General features: G+C 40.2%; 1 protein-coding gene across 1 annotated transcript in view; it reads right to left on the reverse strand.

Annotated features, from left to right (window-relative positions):
* LOC117205981 (RNA binding protein fox-1 homolog 2-like) overlaps positions 1 to 21,999 on the reverse strand; it is a 346,747-nt gene that overhangs the window by 206,039 nt on the left and 118,709 nt on the right. Inside the window, exon 3 of the mRNA XM_033444875.1 lies at positions 1,650 to 1,692. Within this exon, the coding sequence (XP_033300766.1) occupies positions 1,650 to 1,692 (43 nt within the window). The remainder of the gene's footprint in view (positions 1 to 1,649; positions 1,693 to 21,999) is intronic.

Consider the following 21,999-nt stretch of genomic DNA (forward strand, 5'->3'; position numbering starts at 1 on the left):
GGCCTTAAACTATATCGTTCACGCCTGTTTAGTTTCATAATTGAAAATAATGATCATGATATTTGTTTTGTGCATGAGGCAACAAAACTCGAAAGCATCGAGGATGGTTTAGAAAATCTTTTCTATTTCTTCGCTATCGGTGTTTAATTAAAAAAGAACGGCTGCTAGAGATGGTTGGGGACCAAATGAATAGAGTTCAATTTCGTTTCATTTTCTCGAACGGCAGAAAAATCTTCTTAACGATGATTCGCTGGCAAATAGCTAGCAGAGACTTTTCTAGCACGAGCGAGCTGTGATTTCCTCTCTCTCTCTCTCTCTCTCTTTCGCAGGGAGCGAGAGCCCTTGCTCGTGTTTCTGTCGGGTTTAAGGTCAGCCGGGGAACGCCATTTTTCCGCGACAGAGCAGCGGACGTAAGAGGATTAAGCCAGTTTTCTTGCCTGCGGATTTGCCGCGTTGCACAGATGCTGCTGTTCGCCATTTTCACTCCACTCTCGGCCATTTCGCAAAGGACGATCCTCTATGCAATTAATGGCAGATTTACGAACCCTTTGTTATATATCCGGAATTTCCAATGCTTTAATTAATATCATGCTCTTTTGTTCTGTAGCCAGCAAATAGACACAATTGATTCTACAGAAATATCTAGTCAGATAGCGAGTTCTTAACGTATGAAGCTTTCAATTCAAGACTCACTAACGTGTGAGTGAGTTTCAATTCTTGAAGTTATTATTATTTATCATCAACGCAGATTCGTATCCTTTCATAAAACATGTTACGCATAGAATCGCCATTAATATCATAGACGACGAGACAGTACCATTTTGGATCAAATAAAACCAGGCTTCGCTGATAGAATCACGAGTTTCTTAACGCATTAACGCACATTTTATCCGAGTTATGCGTAGATGAAATAAAACTTAATTTATATTGTAAAAATCTGAAAACGTCGAACCTATTTTCACATTATAAATCAAAGTTTTGTTCCAATGCAATCCAAGTTCCTACGAATTCAATCACCGTTATTGTTCCTCACGTAAAGATTTCCAAACAAGCGAACAAACACCAGCGCTTTCGTATCGGAAAAGAGTTTGCCCGAACGAAAATTACATCACTTCGGTTCATAGTTCGCAGTTATAACCGACAGAGCACGTATATTCGAAACAATTTAGACCATTTTGCGCGTGATTAATTCCGAGAGGCAACTCCGCACGATCGCCATTAAAGACAAGTTCTCTATCTGAGAATCAAGATTGAAAGTACGCTCCGTGATCTAATATTAATCATTCTTTGGGCAAAGTTTCTCGCGTTTCTATGTCAAAATCGCGAACCCCTTTTGTTCCACCCGAGTCAAAAGGTATTAGATTAATATCGCGGCTCGTGGAAACTCGATATTTAACCTGACGATGGAGGGGCGAGTTCTTTGAGCTCGGTTCCGTATCAGGCAGCGGATTAAGCGGATGAAGATTAAAAATTAAGGGAGTGCAGTTAGATTTCTCGTTCCCTGCAAGATGAGAACTTCTTCCACGTACCTCGATCCCGACTTTCGTTCACGAATTCTCGCGGAAATTATTTTCACCGAACACGCGTGCAATGTGCGTGACTACGAGGATAGAATTAATTAGAGAACTATGGTTCGGATAAGTACTCACAATATGGGGTATGCGGTGTGGCGTCTTGGCGTGGTAGGTCAACCTGAAACGACAAGAATACGGTTTCGTTATCTTGATATTTCGGTAGTTGCATCTGTTGTTCCATTTATGAATCGTTTTACGATACGCGTATCACGATGCAGATGCAGCTTGTATTAAATCGATTATTAAGTGGAATATTTATGAAGGATAAATATTCTTGTATTAAAATTTAATTACCAACATTTGTGGATCATGAATATTAGCTATTCTGGTTGAAATATGATCACGGAAATATCTGTGAAATATGAATATTATTTGCGCGTATACATATTTTCCATATAACGTTACAAAACGATTTGTTTTCCTTTCTCCCTCATCTTTCTCTTGTTCCTTTTATTCAGTTAGAAAATGGTTTCTTTTCCTTACCACGTATGCACCGTCCTTTTAATGTTGTTTTACAAAGTAGCTTTTAAGATATCCTTTAAAAGCAAGTAAATGCTCGTGTAACATAAAACTACTTATTACATCTGGACACCAGTATACCAAAATGGAGCATACCTCCTTCATAAAATTCCTTATACTTTCTTCTTAAACTAAACATTGGCGCCACTCCTCATTCTCCGTGGAAACAGATAATTACTCGTTATTCACATCCGCAGTTAATCACATCGCTAGCAATTTTCCACGTATACTACAGAATTTTCTCATAATCCACGTAACGTATATTCGCAGGATGCTATTTTAAATTTCCCCGTTCGCTTTAAAATATTCTCTTGATCCGTGTGAGCAAATACACGAAAATGGTACAAAATTGTATCATTCGTTTCGCAAAATCTTCCCGTAGGTCATATAATCGTGTTACATTCATAAAAAATCATACAAAATTCTTTCGTTCATTTTACAAAATTGTCTCGCACATTTCACGAAATTCTCGTCTAATTCCACACATTTTCGACTTTGAAATCTTCGATTCTGCGAAATTCACTCGGAAGGGACCATCTTCGTCGAAGACCTCTCTTGCTACCGCAGCATTTCTGGCGATTCGATTTCAAACGAAGGCGTCACTCACTCGTTTCACCAATCAATTCCGATGATCCTTCTCTGTATTCAAAGCCGGCGCGCGATCTCTCGCGCGCCAGAGAAGTGAAGACCGTGGTACTCGAGGGAGTAACGATCCTCACGGGTGCAGTTTCGATCGTTTCAATTCTGGTCGCGTCGTATCGGAGAACCACCCTCCCCGAAACGAAAATTTCCATGGAACGTTGGAGGGGGCTGTGTGTCAGACGATGCGACGTGGCGAGGCATCGCGAAATTTTCGGCCGCGCCGGAAGAGCGGTCCGATTTAAAATGGAAATCGAGACCCCGTTCGCGAAACCCCTGGCTGAGGGGAAAAATAAACGATGGGCCGGGCGTAAATTATGGAACGGGGGGTCAGAGACGACGGCAATTTCGTGAATCGACGGACCAAACGTTGTTTCGAACGCTGATCGATATTTAAAGGGGTTATCGAACGCGGTGCCCCGATTGATTGCCGTGATCGTGCACGGTACAGTGGATCTCGTTTTCGCATTTAATCCCACGGCTTTGGGCATTTGAACACGCTTCGAATTTCCTGCTCTCTACCTTTTTTTATTCTCCTATTCTTTTACAGCTTTAGTGCGGTTATAAAGTGAATTTCGTGGAATTGTATTTTAGTAATTTCGGCGGAAAGATGTTCGGAAAGATAATTTGTTGGAACGTAACGAATAATCGAAAAGTGAATCAACATTTACATCGTTCATCTTATCAGAACGTAGACGAGAAAGGTCGTCGTGCTATTTTGAGAATAAAGTTAGAGAAAGACTCGAGTTATTACGTTAAATCTGGCTTGTAAAGCGAAGTTCCTAATCTTAGGAAAATTATCCTCGCAGTTCTCTGTTAGCTTACAACGAACTCCTTCGAGCCATAATCAGCCTTATTTCATAAGCAACCCCTTTAAGATCTTCGAACAAATTTATCCGTCTTAAATTAAATGAAAGACGAAGAATAATCCAAAGAAGCTTAATCCCAGAAACTCGTTGCGAGAAATTTCATTTTCACAGCCATTGTCCGTTGCAAGCAATTGTATTTCCACAAGCATCGTCCATCACCGAGTAAATCACCATTGAAAATGATTTTTCCAAAAGAAAACTATTTATAGGATGGAGTCATTCGACCGCTTGACAAATTACAGACATAAATTCTGCGAATTTCCAGCCATCGCTCTTACCGCAGGGTAACTGTGTGGTGTGATTGCAACGGATGCGAGAGGAAGACGCCGAATCAAAATTGAAAAGATCCACGTCGTTTTCGCCGTCGAAATTAATCGCATCGACGCATACCAGCTAATCCAATGACCGTGCTCTTAGTCGGCGAACCGCTGTCGACTCGAATTTCTAAAACTAAACCCGGCTTTCCGTGGTCAGAGAACTACGCCGAAAATTTCACCTACCAAGGTGGAATTTATTTTCTGGACATCGAATTACGTCGTCCTTGCCAAATAACGTGTTTGCGTGGATAAACGATGGAAATTCGGAGGGTTGCTTGGTGGAGCTCTATATAGTGGATGCTTTTTGGGTGGAAAGGCGAGTGGAAGAATAGTGACGCGTCAATGAAGATATATGTGACGCTTTTAGGGATAAAAGTTGGCGAATGTGTCTTTGGAGATGGGAAATGTGTTAGGTCAAAGGGTAGAGGGAGTTAGATGGTTCTTGGGGTTATGAAAACGTGTTTGAGTTAGATAATGTTGCGAATTATCGATTAAAGAACAACTGGTCAGGTCAAACCGATCGGTTGATTTCGCGTACCTCGGATGAATTAACGTTCAAGATGAAGGAGGTTTGATAGATCGAGTATTAGAGTAATCCAGCACTGTATTTGCATTTGTTGTATACGCAAAGTGTGATGCTAGGAACACGGCTTGTTGGGAGTGAAGTATTACACCCCCACAATACGATGTCTGATGATGAACTGTCCTCTTACGTTGCTGATTCTCCCTACCAACCGTTGGGTTTCGTCTGTCTATCGTGCCCTTCCGGTTGGTCCTTTTCCGGGGTTTTTTACCTTACCTCGGAGTCATCAGGTTTACAGCGGGGAGGACATGTAATTCGGAACTTCCTAAAGAAGGGAATGGGCCTGTCCGCGCCATAAACGGACGACCACTCAAAATTCCGAACAGGTAATTTACGGCGAGTAGGTAATAATGGTAGAAATTATGCTTTTTCTACTATCCTGCGGTATTTAACGTGATATTATAATATTCGAAAAAGATAAGTGGATACTTTATATAACTAATTCTTTTCATAGAAGGAGGAAAAAAAAAACAAAATTGGAGAGCTTTTTTTTGCAAAGGTCGCATGTGTAAATGCAATGAATGTTGAGTGTATTTTCTAGTCAAATGGTTGAACCGTAATCGTCAGTTCAAAGGTAACTAATATTAAAAAGATCAAGACTAAAGAACTTCCGATGTGATTTACTCATTTTAACGCACCAACCTTTTTTATGGGCGTATTTTTCAAGAAGCTCTTCCATCGTATTGTTCGTTAAAATCTCGTGCAAATTTTCTAAATAATATTTGCTTCACCCAGTTCCGCGTATATTTTCTCCGTTAAGCTTTATCTAAAGTATTTATCGACTTCCTTAATATCTCAAACATTTTCTTCTCGCCGAAAGAACCTTAAACAAGCACGTAGAAAGAAACGGAAATGACATTTCCAAGCTTGGCTGCACAAAAGGTGCAAAAGAACAGGCGTGAAATTGAATTTCGTGATCGCGAGGTAACACCGTGAAAACTTAAACAAACGGGAGGGAGGGCGAGAAAAACGAGTTAACACCCGACATTAATCGGATCCATCACGCTCAAACAAATTACTCCCATTCTATTATACAGTTCCGTCGCGATCAGCCAGCTCGATTGAACAGCGTTAAATCGAATTGACGGAAAAGTTCGCTGAAAAATTCACCTTCCCATGCGAGAGAAAAAAAAAGAAAAAACGAACAAAATATCGTTCGTTACGAGTCGAAGGAAGAAACGAGGAGGAACGACGTCGATCGAATCGAGGACGGTCGAATGATAGATCGTACGATTCGTATCCTTTTTGAGCGAGACGATCGTTCGTGTTCCTTTTTAGGGAGACGACGTAAAAATCTATGTTTCTGCAAACATGGCTCGAATTACTCGACCGGTCGATCAATGTGATTCCGAATAAGTCGTTTCACGTACTTGCTACTCTTGTTTCGTTTTCAGTTTCGTTAATCGGGTTGCCGGGAGTTTGCTATCCCTCGCGGAAAAAAGATGGCAAAGATCGAACGGTCGATCATCGAGGCAATTCAATAGGCAGTTTCAATCGCATTGTGTATTTTGTTCGGCGCGTAATTAAAACGCAGAAAGGCTTCGATCATCGAAGTAAAATTCAACAAGAAGTATCGGAATGCGTAATCTACAGATAACGCTTATCAAAAAACTCCACTCTGTTACGATCTTCGAATTTTTATCCGGTCTTGCTTTTGTTTCGATCGATGAGAAGATTTTTAGTGAAATTCCAGCGCAAGTTTCGAACGAGAAATCGTCCTTTGTATTCTCCTGAAAAAGTTCATATTTGCGTGAAAAATAACCCGAGGGATATAGCAGAGGAATCCTACAAACCTCTTTCACCATTATAATTGTAATTTCTCGAATCCCCTAATCAACCAATTTCCTATTCAAATTCCCAATTAAACTGCCGAAAGTTCTTCACCTCAATTAAAACACCTAACACCTACATCGAGATGTTGGATCGAAGGGCGATAGCTCAGCACCGATTGCTCCACGCGGAACAATTTCCAACCCGGAGGCGGAAACACGATTGCCGGTCGCGAAGCTAAGCCCACGAACTATAAAGCAATTACTTTTACTCCCTTTCGTAATCGATTGCTTAGCTAGCGGCTACTACGTGACCTGTATCGTCTCGTGTGCACATACCGACTCGGTGTTGGCGATTCCGTCTCACGTTCCTGTCGTATTTCTGTATCGCTTACGAGCCGCCTTTCGTCTTATCGAATTCCCAGCGCGACTTCAGCCGACTACTTCCGTCCGATAATAAAATCCGGAACTAATATCCGCGAAGGCGGCGTTCAATGGTTCTCCAGAGTGCATCGGTCTTATTGTTGCACGTGAGTGTTTTGTTCTTCGACGACAGGCTGCGAATCGGACGATTTATCGTACTCGTATAATTGCGAACTGCCCTTGGTGGACGAGGAACTGGACTTTGTCAGACAACAAGATTGGTAATAAGCTATACAACTGGTTAACTGCGCGAACTGAAAGTTACATAAATAAGATTATGTTAAGAACACTGTTTTTTTTTTAATTTACCCTGGAACGTACCGTTACTCGTGTTATCTTAATTAATAATTTACGTAATGTAATTAGGAAATTGATAGAGAGTGAAGCGAACAGAGGTCAATTAGAATAACTTATTCGCGGAAGCTTCATAAAATCTATCTTAATTGCAAGAAGTAAAAGAAGCTACTGGTTTATGGGAACAGAGGAAGATACTCTTACCTACATGAAATAAGAAATCGTTGATCTAAGGTAAACTAGGTAATATACATTCAGAGTAACGCGAGCTGACGATGTGCCTGGGGAAGAGGAAGGGACGAAGGTGTCCATCACGGACGCATCTGCAATTCGAAGTAATTAGCGAGCAAGATTGAAGCTGTTTCCTAGAGACACGCAGATACTCCCGTGCGTGGTAATGGATCTGTGAGCCGCGCTTGTTGCGGGTAATGGTGTCTGGTCGAAACTTCGCGAAACGACAGCGCTCGACGTGCGGTTAACAACTTCACGGGGAACACGAATGAGGTCTTGACAATTGTTTGCGAACAGCAAGGGAAATCGAATTAGAATTGCGATCGATGTTACGTTCCACTTTGCGGAAAAATGTTGATTAGTTTGCTAAATTTCTCACTGTTGAACGAATGACGGCGAACGATCTGTAACATTGTCACAGGATTTTGTATCTAATAGAAAATGTTCGCTGCTGCTCGATTTTACGCATTACGTCAACGTTGAAATTTTATTCAACTTGCGAAACTCCTTTGACATTTTATTTAACGTCGTGAGAAACACAGTTGCTCGTGAAAGTATTCAAACGCTTATAGAACCCTTTTATGATTATATTATGTTTGTAAATTCTATTAACGCTATAACGAGGCTTGACTATCACGATGATATCGCGATGCTTTCACAAACGTGATCTTTTACAACAGTGCCAAGAAACCAAGTCTGTGAAATGTCTCGGTGTTTCGCGCTCAACAGAACAAAATGGATCGTACGTAATTCGGCGAAATAATATAAAACAAAAAACATTGTGCGTCTATTATTTCCTCATAAAACAAAAGAACCTTCCGGACAACCTAATATATTGGTAAAGTTTGAAACAAATCTAAAAGCGCACATAAAAAGTTCGATTTATTTGATACAAATTTATTTTTCAGAGATATATTTTATCATGTCAGTGAGATCTCAAAATATTTTATATAACATACACGATATGAACGTATATACATAAAAGTTTTCTATAACAACTACTCGAATATTTTCGCGAGTCATCACACGTAAGACGTTACCTAAAATTTGTCTGATATTCCTAATTACATCTATGAAGGTATTTGTACCAGCATCTCTATGATTAATCATATTCTTTTTTAATCCTCATACGTACCGTCGGAACACTTCATCGCCTTCAAATCAAACCTCGTTCTCGGGGGCACAAAACCTTCGCGACACCGTCGAAATAAAACGTGAAACGTGAATACCTCGGTTCAGTCTGACGCTCCGTCACAAGCGTTGAATTATTCCCGCGCTCAGAGCGGGAGAACGTTTCCGATTCCGCGGATGAATTTTTCAGTGTGTCGACCGCAGACTTTATCCGCTGTACGTGGCGTATCGTCGTTTTGCTAGGTTCGTATACGCGGCGCCATTATCCCAGACAACTGTAGTTCGTGTATCCATTACCGCGTACATGACCATCCGTATATCGGTTCAGCGATGTAATTACAGACGCAGCAGGTTGCATCGTGGCCCGGTCTACACTCTTCCAAGAACAACGTTTTTATCCAGACGAACTAGATATTTTTAAATTTCCCGCCATTCGAATCGAGCAGGAGAAGAATCGTTTGGAAAAATTTCGAATTTATTCGCTGAAGATAGACGCGCCTGTATAATCACTGAATAGTCTTCCGCAACGTTTGATAAATGAAATCGCACGAAATTGCAAGTTAACGTTTCTCTGTAACAGAGAAAATCCCATTGCGCGTTACAAAATCGTTTCAACAAAATTTTTATTTTTCTCTGCTATATCCATTATATTACGTTTTATGTGCGATACGGCGGACGCAAAGTAATATATTCATTACAACAATATCGAGTCAGAGTACTGTGTACCATCGAAATTACCTTGACTATGGAATCGATACCGTTGGAATCCATACTATCAATCACTAATTTTTGCAAACAACCAAACCATTTTTTCGTAAGCCAGCCTATATTTCTACCTCACATTCCTATCACATAACAATCGTCCAAATTGTTTCACCACCCGCCATTCCATATACTTCGATTCTTCGACTGCGGATCAAATATTTGCACTCGATTCAAATATCGAAAATTTGATGCTACGTTACAAAAAATAAAAAAAAGGGAGGAAGGGGAAACAAAAAAATCCCCATTCTACTCTTCATTGTAAATTGGCTTTCCAACGATCCTGTTTAACTCTGCTCCGACTGGTACAAGGCCCAAGTCCATTGTTACGTTCGTGCAGACGTCCGTGTACGCGATAATGGATACGCGTGCCGTGAATGTCCTGGTTAATGGCGGCACGGATTATCGTGCAACAGCCATTCGGTTCGCTGTGTCGCAGTACATGATGAAAGAAGGTTCAAGGGAACAGGGAAATGTAATTTTCATCGTGATCACTGTGTTACGCTACCGTTGGTGTTATATCATCGGTTTACTAGAAAAGTGATATAATCAAGAAGGGTATCTTTTTTTTTTTTGTAGAAATCAATTTGAAATACAATCGAACACTGGAGTAGAAAATTACTAATTGTTGTATCATTTAATGAATTGTATCATTCGATGAAAAGGATTTTCTTTTCTCCACGAGAAGAGCCCTTTAGAGTCAATCTCCCTATATTACCTTGAAATTAACGATACTTTCAATGTGTAATTTTTCTTTCAAACCAAGATAACTATTAGTTATTAGCAGGAACTCAAAAAATTCTAGGTTAACCTGAAGCAAAGTTGAGGGTGAATCAATTAATCAAAAGGTAACACGGACTAGGTTGAACGAAGATCGAGGAGTTTGAATCGTGATATATTGAGTTGGAGATGGATACGCGCACCCTTGGGGGACGATTCAGTTCTTAATGAAGATACGATCCTTTGAAGGAACGGGTGCTTAATTAGCGCTAACGAGTTCTATTAATCTTCGAGCAATAACGTAACCATATATTATTCTATAAGAGTTAATATATTTAATCAATATACGAAAATATAAGATTAGTAATATTTTAAGCGTTGAAAGGCATAAGAAAATAATTTCCCGTAGGTTTATGGATGAGAACGATAAACCAAACAGTCTACGATGAGTATATTAATAAAAATACAAAACAGACTACAAAAAAAAAGAGGGATCAAAGGAATAGCGACCGATGCTATAACATTTCATATCGGTTTTTTCCCGCTCCAATTTTTTTATCAAATACAGTTTCGAACCAGTACGACTTCCAAAGAGTCATTCAACGTTGACGAATAGGATTTAACGCTTTTCGAAAGCATTTAAGATTAACCGGTCGCTTCGATCCGGCTGCAGAGTCGCGATAATGATTCCTCGTTGCGGCGTGAAAGCCAATCGGCGGCCAACGGCGCAGAAACACGGCAAATGGCGATCGAACAACGCCCCGTATCCTAACGATTTCACCCTCTTTAAGATAGCTCTGTTCCGCAAATCCTTGTCGGTAGCCGATTTTTTAGGTCGTCAAGGAAATACGTCGAAGCTAATCTCAATATCTCGAGGAGAATCGCGGGTAGAGGGGCAAAGGCAATAACAATGAAGCCTCTCGAACGATTACGAGCGAGCAGGCACACCATTATCACTTCCGGCCGATCGGGTATGTTATCGAGACTTCGCGATCGCTGATCGAGCCTGAAATAAAGTGGAACCACCAACGATAAGGCCGAGGATGCTTCGTGCCGACGATTGTTGTGTGCTCACCGATTAATGATGTCGAGGATGTACGTGATTTGGAAGATTTTTCCATGATTCGTTGATTTTTTAGTTTGGTTGTTTGGAAACGAGTCTCTTTTAACTTCTTTCTATTGCTTCTAGTGTTTCTTCGGGTTCCTTTGAGCGGAAGCTTTTTTTAACTTCGATGCTTCTCAATTTGGTCGATATTTTCTAATTTGGGTCGTTTGAAATTCGTACAGTCGAATTTGGATCGCTTTGAAAACCAATGTTTCTCAATTTGTACCGTTTGAAAACCAATGCTTTCCAATTCGAACCGCTTAAAAATTAATCTCTGAGAACAAAAACCCCGAAGATTGAATTTTCTCGGAAATTCGTGGCCACAAATTCGATTTTCTTCAAAATCTTCTCCTCCTGTTGCAATTAAATTCCATTCGAAATCGTCACAACCCCATTTTGGGAACCGCTGTTTGCACGCTCTGTTCAAACATACCAACGCGAGATCACGAAAAAACATACTCAATCTGTAAAGATTAACGAAATGTCGTTCAATTATCGGTTCCACGATTTCTTTTATATTCGTGGGAAACGTGATTTTCGTTCGTTGGTCGAATTATTCGACTAACTGGAATTTGAGTATATCGATACAGACTCGGAGAGACTCGGTTATTCACAGAGACAGGCATCTATGCATCCCTGCGCCGGGATTTCCAAATGGAATTCCTGTCGCGCGAAATTTCGCGCTGATTGGTACGCACCAAAGGGAATAATAAACGGAGACGCATCTAATTTCGCGTGACGAAGACGAGACGGTAAATAATGCAGTAGCTCGCTAACAAGGTGCAAGATAACATACCTCGTACGTTGTTTAATTCATCGATCCGGCCTGATAATTTTTTAGGAATCACGATTCTAACTGTACTCGTGTCCGACTGTCGCAAGTTGTTCTATTTAAAATTCAACCACTATTAGACTGTTGATTTATTGTTGATAAGCGTAAACATATAAAAGATGCAGGCACAAGAACGGATATGAATGAGACAATATATAAAATTCAAAGAATTAAATGAAATGTCATAGTCAAGAAATTTGATATTCATAATATTATTGAAAACGAAACTTGATAGCAAGAAAAAGAAATAATAACAAATTGATCTCTAATTTTTAATCTTTTAAATAAAACGTCACATATTTCTTCATATCGTGTGTTGAAAAAAATGCAGCTATCTGCAACGTGATACATGTACATATATGATTTCTAGCTTTCGTCTGTTTCCACAAACTTTTTCAATCTTTGATCTTTGTTATATGCGAGAGCTTTGATCGAGGTTCGTACTTCTTTCACAAATACATATAGATATTATACGTTTGCATCGAATCGTTAAATCTCCATTTGGAAACCGATCCAAGTGTTTTCTATCGCGGCGAAAGTCGTTCGGAGGGGTATATAGTGACCCACATTCGTACCACCGGCTCTAATTCGTACGCGGATTCACGATACGAGGTCGCTATAGCGTAAGCATCGTCCCAACCAATCAGATTTCCCACCATCCTTGTTTTAAGGGAACATGCAAATTCCAAATGCTATCGCGATCTTGCATCCTCGTTGCGTCCAACAGCTGCCAATTTCCTTTCTTCTAGCGTGCAAAACTGTTCGCGTGTCTTTTATATGTTATCGCATCTGCCGTTCGAATCTCTTTGCCGACGTTGTCCCTCATTAAAGGAACCTCGATCGACCTTGCACCACGGTGGAAACTAGCAGTTTAAACGAAGACTACTTGTTCCTTCGTTTCCAGTCATTAAATTGCCGACAGATCGCGACCGAATCTGTTGGTCTTCGTGATTCGCTTCTTACGGGTCTCACTTCCTATGGGTTGGTAGTTTATCTTGTTCGACGTAGTCTCTCAACGTACATCGATTCTACTCAGGGGATGATAAGATTCAGTCGTTAACAAATATTTTAGAAGTTACTTAATCACGATATAAAGACACTTTTATCATCAACAATTCGGAGTATTAGGATCAGCGTTAATCGTAGCCTAACTTATATTTCATATTATAGTATATTATACGGTTATCGTTGTGAGAAAGCCAATGGTCCAAAAAATTAGTCCAACCAACTCTCCATCAACCTAGTCCAAACTCGTATTATCACGTATGAAGAAGCTTTAAAAATTGTAGAAAATCCAATGGCCGAAAAAGTTAATCTGGCAAATTAATTCGAACTTGGATACGTCACAATCAGGCTAAAGTCAAATCATACTATCTTAAAAACAAGAGCTCGAGATACAAACAATTTTAAAAGGAGGAGAGGCGTGAAAAACCAACTTATCAAGTTCGTCCATCGAGTTGATCCGAATTTAAAACAAAATGTCAAACGTTATCATCCATTTCCCCTTCTTTACGTAAGACAGTCTTCATCAAATATCGCTGAAACAATCGGCAACGCTTCCTATCACCCACGTATCCGATTCCAACAGGTTCACCGCACTTCATAATCAATCCTCCCCGGTTTCCTCATAACGCTCCTGCGACTACGTGAACAGGTTTCGCAATCAGCAAGTGGAAAGTTGTTCCGCAAAAGGAAGAAATGGCGGAAACCGTGAAACCTGTCTTATAACTGGGTTATACAGCCGGCGTTTATTCGCGAATGTAGGTCGACCGGTCGAATTTACGACAGAACACGCATATGTCCTCGCGATACTCGTGTGAGATAACCAAACATCCACTATTATCCCGCGCGAATTTGTCCAGAACCGACAACAAGTCGTATAATTAACGAAGTCGCTACAATAATTTTCTTTTGAAATTTCTTCTTGTTCATCAGTTCTTTTTTATTTAATATCACAGAAAGATAAAAGTAAAGCTGATCAGCAGAAGAATACAGTATTCTTCCAAAAGTCGCTATAATAATTTTCTTTTGAAATCTCTTCTTGTTCATCAGTTCTTTTTTATTTAATATCACAGAAAGATAAAAGTAAAGCTGATCAGCAGAAGAATACAGTATTTTTCCAAAAGTCACTACAACAATTTTCTTTTGAAATCTCTTCTTGTTCATCAGTTCTTTTTTATTTAATATCACAGAAAGATAAAAGTAAAGCTGATCACCAGAAGAATACGGTATTATTCTTCCAAACAGAATAACAAATATTTTGTTATTATTCACTTTCTGACTCCGTTATCTCTCTAGCATCAATTTTGTCATTCTGATTGTAAACGATAATTGATCTTGTAGTCTGTTATGACTCACGCCTAATCTTCTCTCTTGGCTTTGTAAATATTCGAAAAACATTCTCAAGAGTCTTAGAGTTTATTATGCATTCTGTGTTGTTATTCTCTGTTATTCCTCTGATTTCACCCAGCCATCGATAATTCGATTATTATACTGATATCCTCGTTAGGCCCATCTGAAATATGCATCTCTCATCTGATCTCTTTATCTTAGGAAACACATGCTGCCCCTCAAAAAAATTCAACGTAGATTTCTTCTGTGAGTCCTTGTGAGCAGAACGTGCCATGATTATTCACCGATAATGTCATTACTTAATCTGAGGTCTCTGGAGGAACATAGATGATGTCGCTGATCTGCATTTGTTACATGAAATGATCATACAAACAGTTTGTATATCTCTGCGCTGATCGATTTTAACGCATCACATACGTCTTTAAGTAAATCGTTATTATTTCAATGTCACGCTTATAAATCTAAATATTTCCACTGAGATTTCCCAAAATCCTATTTCCTCCCTAGCTAGCGGTTTTCCGGATCACATAAATCTCTTCTCCGCCAGTGACGTGTTATTCAAGCGAGCGATCCACGATGCGTTATCTTTATCTTAAATTTGCTGTACAACTATGCTTTCTTATCTATATTTTTCGAAAACTCATTTTTTTCACGCATGTGTAGCCCCTACGTGTCCACGTGTACAAATAATTAAATTAGAAAACGAAAACCTCGTTTTGATAAAAGAAATCGAGTTTCTCGAACGATATTCCGATCAACCACGAAAGTGAGTTTACTAGACGTAAACCAGAATTTATTTCGGGCCGTTTAATGACTCAATGAGAAGCAAGTTTGCCTGTTTTCTGGAACGATAGCCTGCGTTCACTGGTCAGTTCGTGACCAGCGATATTCCGATGAGTTTCACGCGTTACAAACTTTCTTTCGATCTGCTCGATTCCATAGGATTCGTTCAACGATCGCGTACGAATTGAATTTTCCCGACTCCGCGAGCAAAATTTTCCGATTGACCACGCTCTTCGATGATTACCGACCGGAAACTCGTGAAACTTTCCATCGTGAGATTTCTGCACGTCCCTCGAGACAAGCCAGGAGTTCCGCGATTTTTTCCCATTTTTTCGTAATCGTGAAACGTTAAACGAAGTGCAGGGGCAAGATCGAGGATGTTGATCTTTCGACTGGAAGTTTCAGGTAGATGGATTGAAAAGTTTGTGGAATTGGTAATGATTATTGACTAGAGGAAAAGAATTTACCGTTTGCCAACTGGATGCTGCTTTGTAGCGTTACCGACCATTAATCCCTTAACGCACGAATTTTATCTTTGCTTTCTTGCTAAACAGGATTAAATGTTTCTTCGTAATAAAAGCTAAGCGAGATCGAAAACGAGCATCGTATTATTCGTAATATTGTCGTATTATTTAACGCGATATAATGGCATAAAATATCGCAAAGTGGATCGTAACATCGAGAGATCAATGGCTGAAATAATCAGTTAAATTAAAAGCAATCTAAATTAATGTGTATTAAATGATCAACGAGATAGAGGACGATTGAAACGAAATTAAAGGTCAAAGGGAAGACGATAAAAGTCTTTCGGAAAATGGAAATGAATGGAGAGAAGCTCAAATACGCGCGATGAATATTGCATAGTGAATATTACAAATAGGATTTCAGGGCTTTACTTCGATGTATCACAAAGTTCAAAGATGTTTGAAAGTGTATTGAAACGGACAAGTTTCTGCAAATGGTATTCAACTATATTCGACAATGTTGACAACGCACGCTGAAGCTTTATGATGCGACGATAGCCAATGTAGCAAACAGCCTGTGTAAACCTTTTAAAGCTGTACGAACGGTCTCCTATAGCTTTGTTACGATATTAAACAACGTTGTAAATCGATTCACAATATTCTCAACTTTTGCAACGATGTTATAAAGCGTCTTTTAGCTCTGTGAAGCTCCGGTAGACGTTATGTAATATCGTCTCGCTATCTTGCAACGTTTCCTGATCCTAGTGACAATGTTCGATATTATTACCTCACTGATACTTCCTCACTGATTTTCCAGTTAGCTCACTCCATAAAAGCTTGGAAATAATTAATCGCTAATGGTACTGGAGACGTGATTGACGTCGAGGAAGTCAACGGTGGCGGAAGAACGCGAGATTTTCCTCGGGGAGAAACTTTGCTCGCGAGATTCTTCGTATTATACGGAGGCACACGATCCTCGAGGAGACCGATTAATGCAAGCAGTCGAGGAAAAATTTCATTTATCCGGCGAATATTCGACGTTCGAGGACTTCCGTTCCTAGAGCAAAGAAGCGTCGAAGCGTTCTTCCATCCTTGAAAGAGAAAAAGAGCGACGAGAAAGAGAAAGAGCGGAGGGACGAGATTTCCGTGGATAGAAATTTTTATTCCACGGAAGCTAGTCGAATGGAAATCGTTCCCTTTGGATGTCTTAATGGATTGCCATTTGTAAATTGTTAACGAGGGACGCAGTAGCGCTCTCTGACTTGGAACGCGTTTTCCTGGGGTAGCGGAAGGTCGGAAAGAAAAAGCGTAATTAATAATAACTATTGGTAATTCGTCGTAGATTGCCAGGCTCTTCGGCGAAATTGCGCGCTGTAATTTAAACTTCCTTCGATGATAGTTTGTATTTTTTCAAGTACCAGCACGATAAGTTGTTTGTGAATGAATTTCTTTGAGTCAAGAGGAGAGAAGCAGTTGTCATTTTTCAGTTGTATTTGTTTAATACATATTTGTGGTTATTAAACGAGACGGATAATATTCAGGGAAATATTTAAAAATCAACTAGATTCGATAAATTACTATAGAACGTAATTATCATTGGATTGTTTCAATTAATTGAAGAAATAAATAAAGTGTACGGTATTGTACAGGTTTCTTCTAATTTATCGTAAAATATCAAGTCTTCCGCGAAGTTGTTCGCTACAATTAAAACTTCCCACGGTAGAAACCAATTATATATTTTGAAAATATAAATTGCCATTAACTAAATTAATAATATTCTCCTGAATACATCTACGCCATGTTTCATTTCTCCGCATTCTCGTATTTAACCCGTCGATTACGCAGCTCCATTGTACGAGGAGAAAGTTACGCAAATACAAGCGTTATTAGCATTGCTGGCATTACATCAAGATCGGACACGGCACCCATATTTTAATCCCGTTTTCCATCGTCACGGTAGCGCTACTAATGAAAAGGTAAACTCAAGCTGGCGCGGTTCGCCATTTTTCAACCATACCGTTGTTGTAAAACCATGACTTAATGCGCGGCCTGGCAATATGCGCCGGTTTATCTCGCTTTAACAGAGATATAATACGGCAACATCGTCGTTACGTTATCCTCTATTTACCAGAGCAAAGGAAAAATAAAAAAAAGAGGAATAACAACGAAAAAGGGAAGGAAAAGAGGAAGCGAGGCCGGAAGCGTGCCTCACTTTTCCGTAGCAACGAGATAAACGCGGACATCGCGCGTTAAATTATAATGTTACTGCTCGGAGCAAACTTCCACAGAGGGAGGAACGTCTAAATCACAATGAAATTTGTTCCTTTATCAGCAAACGTGCCGTAAAATTCAGTGTCGAGTCAGACGTGAACTACTTTCCATCGTATCAACGCGTGGTGAAACCGCTTTTCACCATCGCGTCGTCGGTTCGGAAGACAATTGGTGAGAAAAAACGAAAGACGGGCGCGAGAAGGGGATCGATCGAACGTCGAATATGCTGTTTGAGCGAACCAGGTAACCTTTTCTAGCGACGTCGACGTTTCGCCACAACTTCTCTTGCTGCTGAAGTTGAAAGGCGTGGGATCCTGCTTTCGGATGGTTTGGTGAAACGAGCGAATAAGAAATTCCTGGCGGAAGGGATGAAGAATTTCTGATCGGTCCACGGTGTGTGTAATTAGGCTGAATAAATGCATGAGCCGCACACAGAGGCTCGACGATGAAACTTCGCGTCGTTTCAGCCAGGAAACAGCCGCCAACGACCAGAGGGGAGAAGGGAGAGAGAAATGAGCGAGATAGAAGGGGATGAAAGAATATCCGATGTTTCTGGGTCAGTCGCGAGCGCCGCTCGAGGATTTCCATCTAAATTTCAAAGCCCCGCACGTCCCTGAAATCCCTTTAATTAAATATTTGTCACGTCGCGCGTTGCTTGCCCGCGTGTCTTTTATGATTCCACGACGTTAAAACGCGCGAAATAATTGAGACCGCCTGGGAAACACGGGCCTCGCTAACTTGCAAATGCTGAAGTTGAAAACGGTATCAAAAGCTTCCAGCCAGCTAGTTGCATTCGAGCTGTTTGAACTGGGAGGGGTGGTTTTGAAATTGTTCAACATTTACCACCACTTCGAAATATCACCACGTTTCCGGTCTCCTTCTTTACTTTGATATCAACCGGAAATTTAATAGTTTCTGTAGAGACCTGAAATCGCTTTGATCTTGCTGATATATCGCCAGATCGAAAGATTCTAGACCGATGTACTTTTCGCATCGTCGTCTTCCTTATGATTCTCCTCTTGCCATTTCCTCTTGCAAAAACGCGATCAATGTCGTAAAAATGGCGCAAAGAGTGAATGGCAACTCTTGGAAGATTCCTGTATTTCATTTAGTTTGAATGTACAATAGTCTTACGGTGTTCGGTAACGATATAGATGTCGTTCTTTAGACAAACTACCCTCCGAATTTCAAATACGAAGGTTTTTCCTCTATTAGTGTCCCTTGTCTATATTCTTAAAATACGCAAGAACGATAAACCAATTAAACGATTTATTATACTAACGAGAACCAAGAAGTTAAATGATGAATAAAATTTGTTATTGAAAAACGTAAATTAAGTCATTTATATATCGCTTATGCGTACATATGTTTATATGGATATTATGTTTATCATCATGTATTCAAAAGTAAATACAAGAGATATATAGAACTAATAAATAATTCACGAAGATCACAATCGCTTAATTCAATTTAAGATTTTTAATCTACCATCAAATATAGAAAATTTAGTTGAAAATAGGCATCCTGAAACTTTCGAGTAGAAGTGAAAATTCGATTAAAAAGACACTCGGCGAAAGCTTCCAATTCTAAGAGAAGTCCTATCCTTCTAAATCCACGAAAGGTGCCTTTAAAAAACAATCCCTTCCACGCCTCGTCATCCGCGACAGTTCCCAGCCTCATCCCCGCGATTTCTCAAATCCTACCGATCCACGTCACCGTGGAGGAAGTTGCTGTCGATAACACCCGTAAAAAGGGCGCCGGCTCTATCTCTGGATATGGCTGGATATTCTTGTCCGTGGACTTCGGTTTCGATTCCACCGCGATTTCCGCATCCGCTCTGGCCAGCCGGGTCTGTGTAAACGTGGGACAAAAGGGAACCACGGCTCGGACGTGGAAACACATTTATCGAAGGCAATAAAGGCCGTGGCGACAGAAAACGACGCCACGGGGCGCGATTGCTCCACGTCGTTTCTCCACCCGTCCCTTTCCTCTGTCGGTTACTTTAACCCTGCTACAACATCCCTTCGCTGGACAATAATGAGGGAGCAGCCGTACAAACACGTCGCGCGGCGCACCATTGGCCGGCGAACCTCGCCAAATTGCACGGTGATGTTCACGGTTTGTTAATTGCCCGTGAACAGAGTGCAAGTGAAACCAACTTGAGGTTGCTGCTTTCTGAATAATGAATCTGTTGTGATGTAGTTAACGATTGAAAATCGTTATAACGGTTTTTATAAAATTGGATTTTTAGCGAATATTTTTTCGCATTGTCCATTTATCGTTTAATTATTTGCTAGCTTCATAGTAACTCTATCGGAAACTTTTTATAAAATTCGTATTATATTAAATTATTTACGCTCTTCTTACTATTTATCGTACAGCTTTACCAACGCGTTTTCTTTTCATTTTTATGAAACTGACATTCTTTTCTTAGACTCGCTACTTGCCATTTATTGGATGGCAAAGTTTTTGAATAGAAAGTTTTTTCTGAAAAGTTGTTACAGAAGTGGAATTTTCCTAACTAACGTACTGTACTGTATGATATCGCGAATAATTCGCGTTCGCTATTTCTACTATATTCGTAATATTTATATTTCGCAGGTGTTTCAAACGAAGACAAGATTATGGTCACAACCATCTTAACAACCAAAATATGAAAGGTTACAAGTCACTCCTTGATAGTACTATAATCGTGTTTCACGTGATTCGTGAAAGAAAGTCGTTTAATGGCGCTATCGATCACAATAGAAGGAACATTGTATTGCAACGGTGGTACTCGCGAATTGGATTTGCTCTCGGAACGTCTAGCAGAGGTAGCATTGCGGCAGCTCTGTATAATTAGTACTGGCAATTTCAGACAGTCTCAATTAGGGGCTTCGTTAATTAAAAGTAATCAGCCGCGTAGTCGTCGAGTTCTATGCGAGCTTTTCTACGTTTTCACGACACCCGATATACATGCCTGGTTGCGAAGCTACTCGACGAAAATCGAGGCTTTTCATTCCATTAAAACTGCGGTGTTTCGCCTGTTCCACAGCTTGAAAGTCAGTTGATTCGCATTGTGACCTGGGTGACGTTGCATTTAACTCCGCCTCGCTATGAGCAAGCGGTTTGTCTTCTTATTCGTTCGATTAGAGACGAACATATTGACATTTCGGCAGAGTTGGTTTTAAAATAGACGATTCTTCATTGTGACAAAGATATTAATAAGTGTTATCGAATCATCGATGCTAACTGTTCGTTCAATTTATTTTTATTTCAAAATTTGATAACGTTCGTTCGAAAATATTCGTAATTAAAAACGATTCATTGTTACCATGGACAAGTTGTTACGATCACTGAACATTAAGGGTTGCTAACTGAATATTAAGCATCGTTTGAGAAAGGTAATTGTGACGAGAATCTTGAGAAATAAAATTGCAATTTGTTTGCCTCAAGGCAACACGAGAATCTCATAACTCAAGAGAAAGAAGATCAAGGCGAAAAAGACAGGGTCATCAATAATTGATACCACGCTGGCTCTGATCAGTGGCGAACAGGGTTCCAGTTCTTTTTATTCGTTTAAAGATCGTATCCACAAACTCTTCTGAAGTCGAGTTAATTTATAATTCATAGAACACGAACGAGTGTCTCATGAAGCTGAATAATTTACGTTCGAACGAGTTTCTCGCCATATTTCTCTGGTCTATCTGCTTTAAAAGGTACCCGTTTCCATGTTTAGACCGCAGCTCCGCTAACTAGCCACGTTGATGAATTCGCGAGTGCAATCTTATCTCATTTTCCCTCACATATCCCTTGAATCGTCCGACGACAAAGCGCTCTTCTCTCTTCCTCTCAAAAAAAAAAGAAAAAAAAGGAAAAGAAAGAAATAAGGAAACACTCACAACAAAAGGAGCAGCAGAAAAGACACAAAGAGAGGCTCGTCTCTTTCAAAAACTCTTTCTCTGAGAAAACTCTACGTTTACACGCCAGGAAAAAATCGACGCACGGCGCCGTCCCCAAAGACAAAGACTGGGATTCCATTTAAGCGAAAGAATAATTCGTTTCGGCGACGGTCGAAAAACTCGCGCTTAGTCGGCCAACCAAGTCGAGGACGAATTAAAACCACCCCAGCCATTCAGAGACGAAGAAAATTACGCGGCTCCAGAACGTCCAGGGCCATCGAGCACGTTCGACGTCCGCTGAAAAATATTTCACGGCAAACGACATCGTAAGGACCAGGCTTGTTTCGTGGATCTAACGAGCCGTCACGAGGAAGTCGGCCAGGCTTAACGACTTCTGTCCGTGCGACAAGTTGCCGTATAAAAACCGTGGAAAGCGTGAAAACGACGTTTTCCCTTGGTACCTAATGCCTGGAAAATTGT

The sequence above is a fragment of the Bombus bifarius genome, unplaced genomic scaffold (assembly GCF_011952205.1).
Source record: "Bombus bifarius isolate JDL3187 unplaced genomic scaffold, Bbif_JDL3187 scf7180000007996, whole genome shotgun sequence".
Taxonomy (NCBI): domain Eukaryota; kingdom Metazoa; phylum Arthropoda; class Insecta; order Hymenoptera; family Apidae; genus Bombus; species Bombus bifarius.